Consider the following 18,927-nt stretch of genomic DNA (forward strand, 5'->3'; position numbering starts at 1 on the left):
CACGCTATCTTGGTCCTTTCAAAATTTTGTGCCAGATTAATCCTGTCTCTTACAAACTTCTTCTTCCTCCTTCTCTTCGTATTCCTAATGCCTTTCACGTTTCTCTTCTTAAACCACTCATCATCAATCGTTTCTCTCCCAAACTTGTTTCTCCCACTCCTGTTTCCGGCTCCTCGGACATCTTCTCCGTAAAGGAGATACTGGCCTCCAAGAAGGTCAGAGGGAAAACTTTTTTTTTGGTCGACTGGGAGGGTTGTGGTCCTGAAGAGAGATCCTGGGAACCTGAGGACAATATCCTAGACAAAAGTCTGCTCCTCAGGTTCTCAGGCTCTAAGAAGAGGGGGAGACCCAAGGGGGGGGGTACTGTTACGCCGAGCGCTCCGGGTCCCCGCTCCTCCCCGGAGCGCTCGCTACACTCTCGCTACTGCAGCGCTCCGGTCAGACCCACTGACCCGGTGCGCTGCGATACCGCCTCCAGCCGGGATGCGATTCGCGATGCGGGTGGCGCCCGCTCGCGATGCGCACCCCGGCTCCCGTACCTGACTCGCTCTCCGTCGGTCCTGTCCCGGCGCGCGCGGCCCCGCTCCCTAGGGCGCGCGCGCGCCGGGTCTCTGCGATTTAAAGGGCCACTGCGCCGCTGATTGGCGCAAGTGGTTCTAATTAGTGTGTTCACCTGTGCACTCCCTATGTATACCTCACTTCCCCTGCACTCCCTCGCCGGATCTTGTTGCCATTGTGCCAGTGAAAGCGTTTCCTTGTGTGTTCCTAGCCTGTGTTCCAGACCTCCTGCCGTTGCCCCTGACTACGATCCTTGCTGCCTGCCCCGACCTTCTGCTACGTCCGACCTTGCTTCTGCCTACTCCCTTGTACCGCGCCTATCTTCAGCAGTCAGAGAGGTTGAGCCGTTGCTAGTGGATACGACCTGGTCACTACCGCCGCAGCAAGACCATCCCGCTTTGCGGCGGGCTCTGGTGAAAACCAGTAGTGACTTAGAACCGGTCCACTAGCACGGTCCACGCCAATCCCTCTCTGGCACAGAGGATCCACCTCCTGCCAGCCGGCATCGTGACAGGGCAGAGTCGGAGTACCCCTTTAAGCATTACATGGTGTCTATTGAAATCATTGAGCTGAATATATAATGCATGGACATCCTGAGACCTCCAAAGAGATAGATGATCTTTGTTGTTGTTCTCTACCATGGCTGATTTTTGAAGGTCCTGAATGAGGAGCCTTTCTCCATTAATACAGAATAAAATATTAAAACATTGATATACTGTATTAAAGGGGTTATTTACGAATAGAAAAGCAGAGCTAATTTCCTTCAAAAACAACACTATATCTGTACCCAGGTTGTGTGGGGTATTACAACTTGGCTCCATTCACTTCAATGGAACTGAGCTGCAATACTACACACAACCTGGGGACAGACGTGGCGCTATTTTTGGAAGAAATCACCTCTGTTTTTCCAATCCTGGATAACTCCTTTAAAAGAGATTATCTGCTTTATAAAACCAAAACTATCAATAAAAATGATTTAAAAAAAAATCCTAAATCAAATAGCCAAGTTTTGGTTTTCACAATACATACAAGAGCTTGTTGCTTCTTTTGCACATACAGGCTTACAATCTGTACAAATGTTAATGTGATAAAGCATTTCATTGGTGAATGAATGAATGTATAAGGTTAAGTATAAGAATTAGCAAAAAGGGAAAAAGTGTTGCTTATTTCCAAAAAAATTTAAAAGGGACATTATTTCACCCACTATTTTAGACGGCTCCCATAAGATTTTCTAATTTTTAAATACTTGCCCAGGAATGCATTTTAAAAAGGAGGAAACTTGACTTGTAGAGGATGGAATTACAGAATAACTATTGATATATCGCTATTAATACTCACATCAAACATCAAGTATAGGAAACTAAGGGTTACACGGCTGCTCTTTAAATCAATGTGATCTGAGCGATGACAGCTCCTTTACATATGGCCCACTAGTTTTATCAGGCCGAGTCAAGCTTGAAGAGTTCAGCTGTAAGGGAGTTCACTCAATACGGACATGATGCCATCAGCGGAGCTCTACCCTGGCACAGCTCGCTCCAGCACTTGCTAACTAACAAAGATAATTGCAAAAGTTCAAAAGGCCATGTATAATTATGTTTTCAGAGAGGGATTAAAGCCCGCTCTCCTGATGATAGCTGTATGGGTTGCAGTGTCACTAGCTCTTTGTTGCACGTTTTTCGTAATATTTTTAACCTCTCACTATAAGCACAGGAACACCCGCTAGAAAAGCCACCAAGATCTGTATCTATGGTTCATTCATGTAAACTTGGTTTCTGCTATCAGCATTAAAAACACATTTAATCTGAAAAAAATATATATAATAATTATATTTGAGGGAAAAAATAGCTTATAAGTTTATAAATATGGGGTGGGAGTAGAATTTTGCAGTGACAGAGAAGACCAAAATGGCCACTTTGTCACATAACATAAATCTGTACTGGAAGAGGTATACCAAAACTTATGCACCCCAATGCAAACATCTGTAACAAGACCCCCCCCCCCCCACTTCTATCATGTCCCATTTAAAAAACTAGCGTATTGTTATGTGCCGACTGCAATTACTGCATCCCAATCATTGGGCCCCTGCTATAAAGCTGGACATACAGACAAGACAGGAGTTGGCCAAACTTACCAATTTCAGCTGACTATCTAAAGTGTGTAGGGGCTTCTTATTGTCTCTGGCAGATATCGGGCATGTTTGTTCCTAAAGGGAATTCATCAGTAATGTTGAGCCCTAAAACTGCTGAACCTCCATATAATGGACAAAGGGAGTTAAAAAAACAACAACTCAAAAGTCTTGTGGCATCCCGGGTGCCACCATCATAACAGCTCAGTAGTCAGGTCCTTCATGCCAGGTGCCCAGAGCTCTGTTCAGAGCGCTTCCCCAGCTTCTACTCTCAGCTCTGAGTGACATCTCTAGCAGCCAATTGGGAGACAACAAGACCTGTCACTTATATCTGAGAGAATGGGCCATGGGAGGCACTTGGTACATAGAGTTCTGGGCACTTGGCATGGACGGTCTAATGGTTTGCCTCCTGTGCGTTTGTGATACTGATTCCCAGGACCCTACAAGACATGCACGCCAGGTTTTCACTCTTCTCAACGTCTTCAATGGGTTTGTCAGCAGTTCTAAGGGCTCAAAACTACTGACCGGTTTCCTTTCACATGTCAATTCTTTGCTTTTGTTATGCTATGTTCACGCATTGTTTTGCAAAGTATTTTGGGCTCAAAAGTGGCATGTAAAGGGCGTAAAAATTAAGGCTGCAAATTAGCATGTGTTGGACAAAACAGCCATTTTCCCATAGGACTCAATAGGAAAATGACATCCATAATTATGTATTTTTTTTATCTGTAAAATGGCCATATACTCATAAAATTATGGGTATTTTGCAAAAGCATTGGCATTTTCTTTCAACAGATCGAGATCTTGCACCTCTAGTTGGAGATAAACCGAGCATAACTTACAGAAGAGGGCCTAATTACGGGACATCCTAGTTCATAGTCATTTGGAGACTTCAAGTCCAAGAAGCACTTGGTTGAGTAACATAACTAAGGGCTCGTTTCCATGTGGCCACTGCTCTTTTTGTACGCACATCACCAAAACAAAAACATTCACCAACCCTATAGACTCTCAGACTTACGATATAAGACAATTTATTAATTGCAGCAGCAAGAATGTCATCTATGTAGCTATGTGTTCCTGTACGAGAGTCTATGTGGGAAAAACACAAGAGTTTAGGAGATGAATCTCCCAGCATTTGTGTTCTATTAGAACAAAGAAAGATACTCCCATATCTCGCCACATGCAACTGATACATAATAGCAACACAAAGTACATACGTTTTCTAGGGTTATGTCAGTTATACCCGGGTGCCAGGCGAGGGAACATTGATTCACAATTATTGAGGGAAGAATCCCGATAGATACACAGATTAAAAAGTATGACACCAAGAGGCCTAAATGAAGGCTTCTTCTTTGCCGCTTTTCTAGATCCGCTATAAAAGGTTTTGTATGAACTTTTGATTAGAGTGACGTTTAAGGTGTCCTCCCAATAGTTCTCCCCTTGAATGTGTAATAGAGGCAGTGTACGATTGCCATGATTTTTCACTTTTTTGCTTTACCGTACCTTCATAAAGAGCCGTGTAAGATCTGATGATGAGCAAGGTTTTTCTTGATAAAGTACACATAGAACATGATATGATCACCTAAGTTTAAAATTGAGAGATATGTGGTCCCCCTTAGATTTGGGACATTATGGTAAACATCATGCCGGGAGGATATTGAGCATAATTGGCGGTTTATTTGTTATACCTGATGGGATATGGTGATCGTCTAACTTTCAGGTGGTTTATCCACCAATATAGGGATTACGCATAGGTGGTTATTCACCTTTTTCACTATTACTAATATTATTATTAATATCTTTATCAGTATCTCTATTATCATTTATTGTCCTATTTCTTATTGATTATTTCATTCATGCACTTAATTGTAAGGGTGTATATATCTTATTTATTTATGTACATGTATATGTAATTGGCCAATCATGATTGGTTATCATCATATATTTTCTTACAAATGCCAAATTATTCTCTAATCTTATGATCTATTATCCATCTATAGAGTATAATTTATCCATTATTCATTTTAACCTACAGCTCAATAAGGAGTTGACTGAGGGGGACTTAAACAATTAATATATATACATCAATTCATTAGGAATAAAAGTTAAGTTTTAGAAGGGGGGTTATTATCAAAGGGATCTTGTGCCCTGGGCTTAGGCTCACTAAATCCCTTGCTGAGCTGTGCACCATGCGCCAGCCCAGCAAGGAAAGAGTTAATTTACACTGCTGGACAGTGTAGGTTAACCCTTTGGGCAGTGTACAGAATATACAGCGATCTATAGATCGCTGTATATAGTGTATACAGAAGACGAAGAAGTCCCCTTGCCTCCCTTTAGTCCCGGCTGGGTCAGTATAGCTCCGCCCCTATTGATGATGTCATTAGGGGGCGGGGCTTCAGATGGGAGCCAGGCTGGTAAGTGTGAGGCTCTGTTCCCATTGTACATTTTGTAGAATGTGAACAGACCCTTCTGGCAGTGTCTTCCCAGACAGGGAGACTACAGCTGTTGCTAAACTACAAATTGCCGCATGCCAGGAGTTGTAGTTTTGCAATAATTGGAGGCTCTCTGTTTGGGAAGACATTGCATTATGGGCGCTCGCCCCAGCAGAGAATGCCAAGAATGTACTAACCAGTTTTTTGTGGGGTTTTTCTTTTCATTTCAGATCCGTGTATAAAAGAGGATTACGGCAGATTCGGTGGATTACGGCGGATGAACAGGATTTTTTTTCTTTTAATAAAATGGCCAACAAGGGCTGTGGGTTTTTTAAAATAAAATAAGTTTTCAAATGTGTCGTGCTTTTTATAAATTGAATTTTCAGGCTTAGTAGTGGAAGCCGTCTTATTGACGGAATCCATTACTAAGCCAGGGCTTAGCGTTAGCCCTAAAAACAGCTAGCGCTAACCCCCAACTATTACCCCGGTACCCACCGCCACAGGGGTGCCGGGAAGAGCCAAATAAAAATACGGGGAACCCTATGTGTTTTTTTTTCCATTAATAAATAAATAAAAACGCATAGGGTTCCCCGTATTTTTATTCTCAGCCAGATACCAACCAAGCAGCAACAGCCTGACGTTACAAGGGTAGGCAAGGATCATTGTTACTGGCCCTCCCAGCCTAAATAACGCCAGGGTGTTACCACCTAGGCCCAGGAGCGCCATTTTTGATGCTCCAGGCCTGTTGGTACCGGGGCACCGCTGTGGCGGTGGGTACAGGGGTAATAATTGGGGGTTAGCGCTAGCTGTTTATGGGGCTAACGCTAAGCCTCGACTTAGTAATGAATTCCGCCGATAATACGTCTTCCACTACTTTTAAAACAGAAGAAAAAAAATCCAGTTCATCCGCCATAATCCACTGAATCTGCCGTAATCCTCTGCATACACGGATCTGAAATGAGAAAAAAAAATAATAATTGGTTAGTACATTTTTGGCGCTCTCAGCTCACAATGCAATGTCTACCCAAACAGAAAGGCTCCAATTGTTGCAAAACTACAACTCCCAGCATGCCCAGACAGCCTTTTGCTGTCTGGGCATGCTAGGAGTTGTAATTTAGCAACAGCTAGAATCTCCCTGTCTGGGAGGACACTGCCAGAAGGGTCTGTTCACATTATACAAAACGGACAATGTGAACAGAAGCTCACACCCTTACCATCCTGGCTCCTGTCTGTAGCTCCGCCCATAATGATGTCATCACTAGGGGTGGAGCTACACGGAGCGAGGGAGGTAAGTGGACCTCGTGTTCTGTATTCAGTATATACAGCTATCTATAGATAGCTGTATATACTGTATACCACCCAAAGGGGCTATAGGAGCAGGGAGTCCTGTCAGTCTGGTGATGGGATTCCCGGCTCCTGTATAGTATACACGGGTACACTATGCCCCCCTTTATACTATATGGCCGGGGGAGGTTAGTAGTGATTGCTGTACATCACTCCTCATCTCCTTACACTCTGGGGATCGGCCGCTCAGCATTCAACCCACAGAGTGGTACCTGAAGACAGTGAGAAAACTGCCACAAACTGGCTATTTCCACACACCAGGAAAAATGCCCGAAAAAACATCAGAAAAACTGCCAAAAGGCAGGAAAAAACTGGGGCATTTTTTCTGGCATTTTTTCCTGGCATTTTTGCTGGTGAGAAAAAACCTTAGTGGAATCCTAGCCTAACCGTAACCGAACATCCCACAATAAGCAATGCTGTCTCTTGAAGTTTGACATATCTGTGTGGCAGTTCTAAGGTGATCTGAAAAGGCAGACATGCCGATTTCTTCATCTCCGAGGAGGATTCCCTGTCTTAGACACACCTGTTTATCTTTATCCCTTTCAAAGACAATTCTCTTCCTTGTAAGCTTCCTCGAGTCACACAGACACAGGAGGATTATACGCTGCATTGTCTGAAATCACTTTCTTGGCTAAAACTTCTATGCTGGTAAATACTGTAATTTTCTTGGAAGGATATGTCTCTTGTTCTATTTAATAGTTGCAGGTAAGACACAATATTTATTTAGCTAAATTTTGGTGTAGATCGGGCCTGTTTACTCCTCAAACCACAAAAGTCATAATGGAAAGCATCTGTAAGGAGGTCACATAAGGTTATAAATAAATATGGCAGGTGACTAACATCAATGAAGAAGAAATTGCAAAAAATGATCTTTCTTGATTGCAAACTGGTCACTTTGTTCCACAGCTGGCCATACGTGATCCCGTTCCGACATCTGATCAAACTTACCTACACTGGGATGTACATATGAAGCAGAGCTGAATTTGTTATTAAAAGAGGTTATTTAACAAAAAGCTCTGCTTTTTGAGGAACAGTCCAAGGCTCAGGCCTAGTCAGAACACGTTCCTATAAACCATAACTGCTTTTGCACTATAAACCCTCTGGTTCAGGTTTTCCCTACCATCTTCCCATTAAATATTGCAGAACTTTGCAAATTGTGGACAGAACACAACAGTCAATTTCATCAAACACATTAAGGGCTCGTTCACACAAACGGATTTGTTTTCAAACTCACAGCGGATATCCTGCTGCGAATTTGAAAAGGGGCGGAGTCTCCGTACACTACACGCAGAAGATTTTTGCCAGCGGAAGTTAAAATTCCGCCACAGACCCTATTGACTTCAATCGGGTCTGTGGCGGACAGCAAAGATTTTGCTGGTGAAAATCTGCTGTGGGGAGCGCACAGAGACCCCGCCCCATTTTAAACTCACAGCTGGAGATCTGCTGTGACTTTCAAAAGAAATCTGCTAGTGTGAAGGAGTCCTAATAAAGAGTCCTCTCACATCGTAAAATAAAGAGAAAAAAATATAAGAAAATTATGACCATAAAATAGGCATAAAAAATGGTCTGGCACCGACAGGCGCATTTCTGTAGACATAGACCTAGCACATTATTAGATTAAAAACAAATCTTTTTTTTTTTCTATTTTACGGCCATATATGTTTCTTTGATTAAAAAAATATATGAAAGCAGGCTGAGGGTAAAAACAGATGATCCAGTTGTGTTGCACTGTGATGTGGTTGCATTGTGGTTAGGCATATGCAGTAACCTCTTTTGGAATGCTGCTGTTAACCTGAATTTTTTAATACTTGCCAGTGTTTACATTTGCACCCAGGCTGTGGAATACAGATCAGTACTATAGCAGAGGGTATCTAGCAAATGCAACACACACTGGGGGGTATTTACGAATAATGGCTGTGGTATGTGTTTTTTTACGGGTGTGTTTTTAACTTACTGCACCAAATTTACAAAAAGGCGCGAGTCGGGCTATAAATTTAGTGCAATTTCAAAAATGACTCGTGTGTGAATTTACCAACTTTACAGGTGAGTGTTACAGGAAGCTCTTTCAGAGGCGATTCCTTGTGTGTTAGGGTACGTTCACACGAGCGGATCCCCAGCGCATATTATGCTGCGGATCCACGGCTGAAGGACCTCTATATGCTGCCTTTACAGGTACCTGCTTGGAGCGGCAATACGCAGCAGACACTCTGCCATGTGTGAGTTGCCGTGCGCATGCACAGTATACTCGCAGATCGCAGCAGCTCTCAGCCTAGCTCATAGAGCAGGGGGAGCGAACGAGATGTACACCGCGCATGCGCAGCGATTCGCACATCGCTTCAATGTGTCTGCCTGTAGCGGCGTATTGCTGCTCCGAGCAGGTACCTGTAAAGGCAGCATACATTTCTCCTTCAGTGGCGGATCCGCAGCGTAATACCTGTGGCGATCCACTCGTGTGAACGTACCCTTAGACTTAATTGTACCAAATATCCAGACTATTAAACATGTCCATCCTTTTAGTCATATTTTTTATAGGAAATATATATATTTCAATAACAAAGTGATCTACTTATATTAATGAGTAATTTCAACAAATTTGGTTTTTTTATGCCACTTTTTTTATGGAGGTGATTTGCGCCTTTTTAAAGGGTTTGCGACAAATTTTGCGCCTTTTTAAAAAGTTGCATTTTCATAAATTCCTGAGCACTGCAAAAACCTGACTTACAACACACATACTGCCGCCAAGGAAAGGAATGTGCGTAAATGACAAGGTTCAACAAAAGGCACAAAAAACACAGTGTGCCAAATTTTTGTGCCAAATTAACCCCACAAAACAAGTGTTAAGTGCTACATAAATACCCCACACTGAGCATGCCAATATATCACTGCAGAAATAATACACATGGGAAAGTGAACTATGCATAGAAAAGTCCTACGTGCTGCATCAGCATTAAAAGTAAATTGCAACATGTAAGGCTAGGTTCACACAGCAGAATTACCAATTGGAATTCAGCTTCAAAATTCCACTCTAGCAGAATCCCATTGCTGAAATTTTGCTGCTGAAAGAATGATCTTACTTATTCTTTTAGCTGAATCTGCCTGGAATACATTGTCATAAATAGGGAAGGGGATGTACAGGGTGGGCCATTTATATGGATACACCTTAATAAAATGGGAATGGTTGGTGATATTAACTTCCTGTTTGTGGCACATTAGTATATGTGAGGGGGGAAACTTTTCAAGATGGGTGGTGACCATGGTGGCCATTTTGAAGTCGGCCATTTTGAATCCAACTTTTGTTTTTTCAATAGGAAGAGGGTCATGTGACACATCAAACTTATTGGGAATTTCACAAGAAAAAAAATGATGTGCTGGGTTTTACCGTAACTTTATTCTTTCATGAGTTATTTACAAGTTTCTGACCACTTATAAAATGTGTTCAATGTGCTGCCCATTGTGTTGGATTGTCAATGCAACCCTCTTCCCCCACTCTTCACACACTGATAGCAACACCGCAGGAGAAATGCTAGCACAGGCTTCCAGTATCCATATACACTGCTATATACTACTATATACACCGCAGGAGAAATACTAGCACAGGCTTCCAGTATCTGTAGTTTCAGGTGCTGCACATCTCGTATCTTCACAGCATAGACAATTGCCTTCAGATGACCTCAAAGATAAAAGTCTAAGGGGGTCAGATCGGGAGACCTTGGGGGCCATTCAACTGGCCCACGACGACCAATCAACTTTCCAGGAAACTGTTCATCTAGGAATGCTCGGACCTGACACCCATAATGTGGTGGTCACCATCTTGCTGGAAAAACTCAGGGAACGTGCCAGCTTCAGTGCATAAAGAGGGAAACACACCATCATGTAGCAATTTCGCATATCCAGTGGCCTACATGATGATGTGCTTCCCTCTTTATTAAGGTGTATCCATATAAATGGCCCACTCTGTATACGGGGTTGGCGCTGGTAGCATTCTGTAGTGTGCACCTAACCTTATATTCGGGTCGGCTTATACGAGTATATATGGTATATCAATAAAATTCCGTTTTAGGCACTTCCCTTTCTAAGTTTGATTCTTTCATTTTTTTAAAGGCCTCTGGAAAATGAAAGCAGCGATCTGATTGGTTGCTGTGGGCAACTCAGCAACTTTTTCTTCTGGACAGGTTTTGATAAATTTCCCCTATTCCTATTGTCTATTTGTTTTCTATGTGATTGTACATGAATACAATAAAATCTCTTTATGACTTTAAGACGATGATACCGGAAGCATTCAGAAGAAGAGTAAGGCCCTGGTCATATTTATGGATAAGGAAGCAGTAATGCAGCCATTTGTATGAGACCCAAGGCTTTTTTTCACATTAGGCTTGTCATTTTGGCGTTGTCATTTTTTCTGCTGAATGGAATAATGTATAATTTTTGTTTTTTAATTGGGAGCAGTGGCATAGAGTCCATAGAGGCAGACTGAACAACTGCTATGGAGCTTATGGTGCAGGGTCATCCCCCATTCCAGCAGGATTCACTATGCCCAGATTGGAGCTCGCTCTGGCAGAGCACCAGCAATCTCCTGCCAGGCACCAGAAGTTGGAGCGCAGTATGGCCAAAACTATACTCTGCTCACAGCTCAGAAGATCATCACTGATGAGGAATATAAGGGGCTGTAGGTGTTGGTGCCGGGGTTATGTGAAGGCCGTAAGGGTTTGACAGGTAAGTAGGGCCCCATTTGGGGAGTCTATGTTTGATGGATGTTACAAAGTGGCATCTGACATAGCTATACAATGGAGTTATGCATGGTAGAGTCCCCCAACTTATCACCCTGTCGGACACCACAAAAAATGTGGTACAAAAGGAGCGTCAAACCGATGGTAAAACCTTTGCATAAGAAAGCTAAGCTGCTTTCTCAGCTTTCTCTTCAATTCACTTTCCAAATTGCTGACACTGTTAGATAGCTGTTACAGCAAGGAGACACCTGGTAGGTTTCATATATATGTCTGTGCTTCCATAACATAGAACAATGTTATTATCTGGTGCCAAAAAGTCAAAGAGTTGTTCCCCAGACGGAGGCTCCGTGTCTGAAGTCCCACGACCACGGGGCCGGAGTATTGTGACATCATGCCCCCTCCCATAGGCTTGCATTGAGGGGGCGGGGTGTGACGTCACGATACTCCGGCCCCATGGTCGTGAGTCTTCAGACACGGAGCCTCAAGCGCTGCGTGCAGCTGAGACAGGTGGGTGCTGCATGAGAGATTGCGGGGGTCCCCAGCGATCAGACATCTTATTCCCTATCCTTTGGATAGGGGATAAGATGTCTTAGGGCCGGAGTACCCCTTTAATCAAGCAGGGACAGTGATAGGAGGAGGAAAGAGCAGACATTTCACCCCTCAGCACTTCAGGTGGTTGGGAGCGGCTCTTTGCATTAGAGAATATAAGCATTTTCCTATGTACAGCATTTTTCTGTGTACTTTAACGTTGAGAAAGCTCCAGGCACGTGTACATTAAATAAGTTCATGTACGTTAAATAAATTCATAGTCCTTTATTTACCCAAAGGAATCACTTGTCATTTTGGGCTTCATCGGGCCAGTATACCTTTTTTGTCCCTTTTATTTGGTTGGTTGGTGTAGTGTGGAGAAGTATCCAGCAAAACAAATATTCTATACATAGAAAGGCAGTCTAGAGTCTATTGCAGTGTTTTTCAATCAGGGTGCCTCCAGCTGTTGCAAAACTACAACTCCCAGCATCCACAGGATCCCAGGGGATGCCGGGAGTTGTAGTTTAGCAATAGCTGTAGGCACCCTGGTTGGGAAAAACTGGTCTATGGGTTACAGATCCCACTTCACAGTACCATTTGTCAAAGGTATATATCACCATCACAGATAATCAGAGGTTGGGGAACACAGTCCTAGACCATCACCAGCCAGTTTACTATGGCCCCACTATAGTTCATCTCTTCCATCACCCGTACATGGCAGGAGGGGGGGGAGGGGGTGTACGGATTCGGCAGCGTGAATACAGTAATTAGGTTTGATTAATCACTGCTGTGACATTAATCAGCCTGGATTCTCTCTCAGGCTTTGCTCAGACACCTAATTTTTCTGCCCCAACAGGTGTCTCATAAATGGCTTTGCAAGCAGCAATATATAAAAAGCAGCAGACAGTCGACAGCGATGGGATTCTGTCAGTCTCTCCACATGTCAAAACAGCACATCGAGGTGAGGCGCACGGAACTGCCAGCATCAATAAATGGCATCACCACTGCTGAACGTCAAAAATGGGAAGTGAAATGACTATAGGAATGGTTACATTTATTTATGTGCATTTATTTATAGATAAAGGGAACCTAAAATTATATCAGATTGCTGCCTGAACATCATACTGCCCAAAAGGACAAGATGTGAATAGATTGGCCCGAGGGAGAAGGCGGGCCGTTTCACCTGACGGAGGACGGAGTTAGAGCTGACAACTGACGAGGTCCACTTCGAAAAGTGTCAGACTCTGGACGATGCAGGAGCCAGCCTTCAGCACTGCAATACTACAACTACTCCCATCATAGGACAGAATCTGTCCATTTTTTTTTCCAAATTTTTTTTCAAATGTGTTGTGTTTTTTTATAATTGAATTTTCAGGCTTAGTAGTGGAAGCCGTCTTGTAGACAGAATCCATTACTAAGCCAGGGCTTAGTCTAGCTCTTGCACATCCCCCCGGCTCCAGGACTCTATTGGAATTGCTAGGACTACTACTCCCATCATGGACAGACTCCGTCCATTTTATTTTCCAAATTTTTTTTTCAAATGTGTCATGTTTTTTATAATTGAATTTTCAGGCTTAGTAGTGGAAGCCGTCTTGTAGACAGAATCCATTACTAAGCCAGGGCTTAGCATTAGCACCAAAAACAGCTAGCACTAACCCCCAATTATTACCCCGGTACCCACCTCCACAGGAGTTCCGGGAATAGCAACAGGCACGGAGCGTCAAATATGGCTTCAATATGTGGTAACAGGCTGGCGTTATTTAGGCTGGGGAGGGCCAGTAACAATGGTCCTCGCCCACCCTGCTAACGTCAGGCTGTTGCTGCTTGGCTAGAATCTTGCTGATACTGAAAATATGGGGAACCCTATGCGTTTTTTTCTTATTTAATAAATAAAGTGTGTGGTTCCCCATATTTTCAGTATCAGCCAGATACCAACCAAGCAGCAACAGCCTGACATTACCAGGGTGGGGTGGGGTGGCCCTCCCCAGCCTAAATAAAGCCAGCCTGTTACTGCCTAGGTGACATTTTTGACATTCTGGGTCTGTTGGTACAGCTCTTCTCGGCACCCCTGTGGTGGTGGGTACCGGGGTAATAATTGGGGGTTAGCACCACCTGGTTTGTGGCTAACACTAAGCCCCGGCTTAATAATGGATTCTTTCTACAAGATGGCTTCCACTACTAAGCCTGAAAATTCAATAATAAAAAACATGACACATTAAAAAAAAATGTATTTAAAAAACACTCCCCCACAGCCCTCATTAACTCTTATTGACATTAAAAAAACGCTGGTCATTGTCGCAATCCACCGAATGGGACGTAGTCCTCCACAGTCACATATTTGAAATGAGAAGAAAAGAAAAAAAAAAGGTTATGACATTTTTGGCGCTCTCTCCTGGGGAGTGCGCCCTTACTGCAGTGTGTAACAGGGAGCCTCCAATTGTTGATGTCCGCCTACTGTATCCTGTATATACAGTCATCTATAGATGGGTGTATATACAGGATAGCGCACAAAGACTTAACCCAAAACTGCTCAGCAACAGTGTGGGTTAACGCTTTCCTTGATGGGCTCCTGTATAGTATGCACCCCTGTATACTATACAGCCAGCGGAGGTGGATAGTGATGCTCTGCACCTGTATATTTATATACTATACATCACTCATTACGTCCTTACACTCTGTGGTCCGGGAGCTCTGCATCTGTACCTGAAGGCAGTGAAAAAAATTGCCACGGGGTAAAGAAAAAACACAAGAAAAACTGCCAAAACGCAGTAGAAGGCTGTGAGAGTTTTTCTGGTGTTTTTGCTGGCAGACAAAAAACCTCACTGGAATCTGAGCCTCAAAGCAATAGAACAAAATCCCTGTGTCCACTTTTCCTGTGAGGTGTAGATCAGGTGTACAAATAGAACTGTGTGGAAATTTAGAACTTTGCACAAAATTTATCATGGGGCTTGCACAAGTATGGTAAATTTGGTGCAATTGCACCAAATTTAGACCAAACCAAAATGATCTACAAAAAACGTCTACCTACACCAACATTGATACATCTCCCCCTATGTTCACACGTCAGAGTTTCCATACGTCAGAGTTTCCATTTCTGCTGACTCTGCACGGAATGCATTGTCGTTTATTAGACGGCGCATTCCTGAGCGCACCTCAGTATGGGAAATGTCCGCACAGAGATTTTCTGTGCCAACATTCCGACGTGTGAACATAACCTTACCCTCCAGAGGAAAATCACCATTAAATATTATTTCTTCCTTTAAAACAACCACATTTGCCAACTAGTGCTACTAAAACTAAGAGACATTTAAAAAAAAAATTTGGGAAAAAAGCCATATTCACTGTTACATCATGGCAAGTCTCCATTCCGTTTATTGCAAACATTCTGCTTTGCTTGATGTTCTACGCTGGTTTCCTCAAATAACTTTTTGACTTTCCCAATAAAGTCTGTTTGTAAAATGTAAGGAAAGAAAGGAGCAGGAAAGAATAAGATTACATTGTGGTGTCATTTGTCTCTGTTGGTGGGCCAGCGAAGTTCAGTGTTGTGACATTCACCAGCCCCGAGCGACAGGTTGTGAGCGATATCAAAATAAGCTGGAACTCCACTTCCTGAACATCTGTTTTTAACACTTCTGCCTCGCTGAGCGGAGCTGCCCACAATGTACCAGCCTGCATTAGCTGACCAGTGGGTTTCTGGAAGCTTAAAAGCCATTTATTGGAAAAGTCAATTTATTTTAATGTGTGTACAGTATTTAAAAGGGGTATTCCAGGCAAAATCTTATATATATATATATATCTCAACTGGCTCCGGAAAGTTAAACAGATTTGTAAATTACTTCTATTCAAAAATCTTAATCCTTCCAATAGTTATTAGCTTCTGAAGTTTTCTGTCTAACTGCTCAATGATGATGTCACGTCCCAGGAGCTGTGCATGATGGGAGAATATCCCCATAGGAACTGCACAGCTCCCGGGAAGTGAGTCATCAGAGAGCAGTTAGACAGAAAACAACAACTCAACTTCAGAAGCTAATAACTATTGGAAGATTAAGATTTTTTAATAGAAGTAATTTACAAATCTGTTTAACTTTCCGGAGCTAGTTGATATATAAAAAAAAAAGTTTTAGCCTGGAATACCCCTTTAAATAATGCACAAATAATGTTATTTAGTGGCTGGTTAACCAATATCCTACGATCAGCCCAATTGGTATATCTAGCCATGAACATTTAGACTATGTTTACACAGCAGAATTTTTGCGGAATGTCCACCCGGAAAATTACGGGGGGGGGGACATTCTGCAATTAGCGGGCGCCGGCAAAACATGACCACTCAGAAATGCGCCACCATGACATGACAATTCTTTCTGCGAAGGCTGGAATCGGGATTTCTTTCGCAGATTTTTTTGCAGCAGAAATTCGGAAGGTTCAGCAGAATCCTATTGAAAACAATGGAACTTTGCAGCAATGGAATTTCCAAGCTCAGACATTCAGCCGTGTGAACATGGACTTAGTTTAAAAACTACACAGATTCATATCAAATTGCTTATTATTTTTACCCTAACTGTAGCTAAATACAGTTTTTATCCTAGCCTTAGGGTATATTTACACAGTGGAGTCCGCCGGAAAAATGCTGCTAGGAAATGACATTGCAGCAGAGTCCCATTGGGGATTCTGATGCACACGGTAGAAAATCTGTAGCTGATGTTTGCACTGTGGAAATTCCGATTCCACTGAAAGAACATACATTGCCATCTACAGTGGAACATGCCATTTGCGGAATGTCCACTTGTGTTTCCCGGGTGGACATTCTGCAAATTTTCTGCAGTGTAGATAAGGCTTTAAAGAGAATTTATATTAAAAAAAAAATACATCAATGTTCTCACCAGTTCCCAACAACCCCCCCCAGCAGTACCATTACGGTGGTGCCAGTCCCCGCTTGCGGCTCAATACACAGGAAATTCCCGCTCCCAGTGCAAGCAGGAAATGCTCTACAGATGGCAATGGTACCAATGGAAAAGCACCGCTGGAGGGTCAGTGGCAGGTGAGTTTATTTATTTATTTTTCCCACCCTCAGCTCTTAAATATAAAAATAATTATCTGGAAAACCACTTAACTTAAGTATTGTTGTAGCATACCCTATTAGGGAATTCTGAGTTAATAGAGGGGGTCTCATCTATTATGCACAGTGAATATTGGCTACAAAGAGTACCTCTCACTATGGAGGACCCAGCAGATCCAGTTATAAATGATATCAATACATATCATGTAATACTTAATTTGTCCTGTAGTGGTGCTGTAGGAAAAGTGAATGCTTGCCCCCACATTCTCCCACAGAATATAGCAGATAGTATTGGTTGCAGTAATGGGATATCTGGTAAACACATTGGGGGAGATTTACCAAAAAAATTCCAGAGGAAAATGGGCAAAATGAAAGAACTGAACAACATCTTACTGGCTTAATCGTAGATTTATTTCCAGTGTATTCAAAGTGCCCGCAAAATATCACAACTCAAATTGCCACATACATGTCACTTTTTACTATGCTTTTTTTTCTTTTATTGCTTAACTGATGTAAAAAATGCAGTCTTCCCCGGTAAAAGCTCAATTTTTAAGGAAATATAAGCCATTTGTCTTACATTGTTTTCTACAAACTAAAATGGAATAGCAATTTTTTTTTCCCATAAACTGAAATGTAAAAATTTTCTAATAAATGGAGTAGAGCTTGGCTGGTACATATAAACATTTTTCTATTCTTTGTTCGATCTGCACTGTCTTATTTTTACTCATTATTGCTTGGTGTAGTTGAGCTTCCACGTACCTGTTTCTGGAGTTCAGCCAGGTTATAAGGTAGTGCTCCCTCCTCTAAAGGTGCTATTCTTTCAATATCTGTAAGAGCTAGACGTCTGCAAAAATAGTAAAAATATATATCATATCGATTACAAAATGACTCTCTAAAAACATAGCAACATTGGAAAAAAAAAATAAAAAACATAACCAACAATTATGTGCTTGTATGAATTTTTCAATGTACTCCTGTTCTGTTTCCAACCCTACTCTAAAAAATACACAAGCTCAGGGGATTGTCTTATTTAACCAAACCCTGACTATATAGCCTATTATAAAACCTCTTTAATGGGAAAGTTCACCTTCTTAAAGGAATACTGTACCCGCATAACATGGCGGCTGACATGCCCCCTCCATGTATATCTATGGGATACATGGGGGGGGCCCCTTCCTGCAGACTGCCAGGGCCCCGTACAGGAGATCGTGGTGGGTCCTTCGGATAGGGGATAAGTTATTTTTCACTTCAGTATTCCTTTAAATGGGCACTGTTATTAAAACTAATGTTTTGCTATTGCACTCCTTATGGTAAATAAAAAATCTTTCCAATGTACTTTGTGTAATAAAAATGAAGTTTTCTATGTTTTACTTGTATTTAAAAAAGCTGCCACTAGGTGTCTCCCTACTTGTCCAGAGCATATATCCTCCTATCTCTTGCACAGACTTTGGACTCCTGCTGGCCTGGCAGAAGTCCAAAATCAGAAATTGCAGTCTGGAGAGCTGAGGAAGGTGTGTGTGCAGCCTTAGCCAATCATAGCTCATCTCACATACTGAACTGCTCTGGGCTGTGTGTAGCAGAGTGTGGGAAGAAGTTCTCCCCTGTATGGCTTCAGATGATGTCACTCATGTTGGGTAACGCCCCTTTCCTGTCTGACTGAGATTGAGCAGAAAATACAGAGCAATATCAAGGTAGAAAACTAACAAATAATAAAAATAAAGGCAGAGGTTGGTTTATCATGATGGGGGCAGTGAACTGGGAGGATTATAAGATGTAACAAGATCATGACAGGTACTCTTTAACCAACTTTAAAAATGGTTTCCTTTAAAAAGCTGCTATTGTTTTGTGTCTACAGCCACCAAGGAAGCCTATATGTCTCCATGGTAACAGACTACAATCTCTGTGAAGTCTCATCCTGCCATGCATTAGCCTTAAAGGGGTATTCCAGGCCAAAACTTTTTTTATATATATCAACTGGCTCCAGAAAGTTAAACAGATTTGTAAATTACTTCTATTAAAAAATCTTAATCCTTCCAATAGTTATTAGCTTCTGAAGTTGAGTTGTTGTTTTCTGTCTAACTGCTCTCTGATGACTCATTCTCCCATCATGCACAGCTCCCGGGACGTGACATCATCATTGAGCAGTTAGCCAGAAAACTT

General features: G+C 42.4%; 1 protein-coding gene across 1 annotated transcript in view; it reads right to left on the bottom strand.

Annotated features, from left to right (window-relative positions):
* The window catches only part of SLC25A12 (solute carrier family 25 member 12), a 148,003-nt gene that overhangs the window by 71,223 nt on the left and 57,853 nt on the right, over window positions 1-18,927 (bottom strand). The window contains exon 9 of the mRNA XM_056533973.1: window positions 17,527-17,611. Coding sequence (XP_056389948.1) covers window positions 17,527-17,611 — 85 coding nt within the window. The remainder of the gene's footprint in view (window positions 1-17,526; window positions 17,612-18,927) is intronic.

The sequence above is a fragment of the Hyla sarda genome, chromosome 8 (genome assembly GCF_029499605.1).
Source record: "Hyla sarda isolate aHylSar1 chromosome 8, aHylSar1.hap1, whole genome shotgun sequence".
Taxonomy (NCBI): domain Eukaryota; kingdom Metazoa; phylum Chordata; class Amphibia; order Anura; family Hylidae; genus Hyla; species Hyla sarda.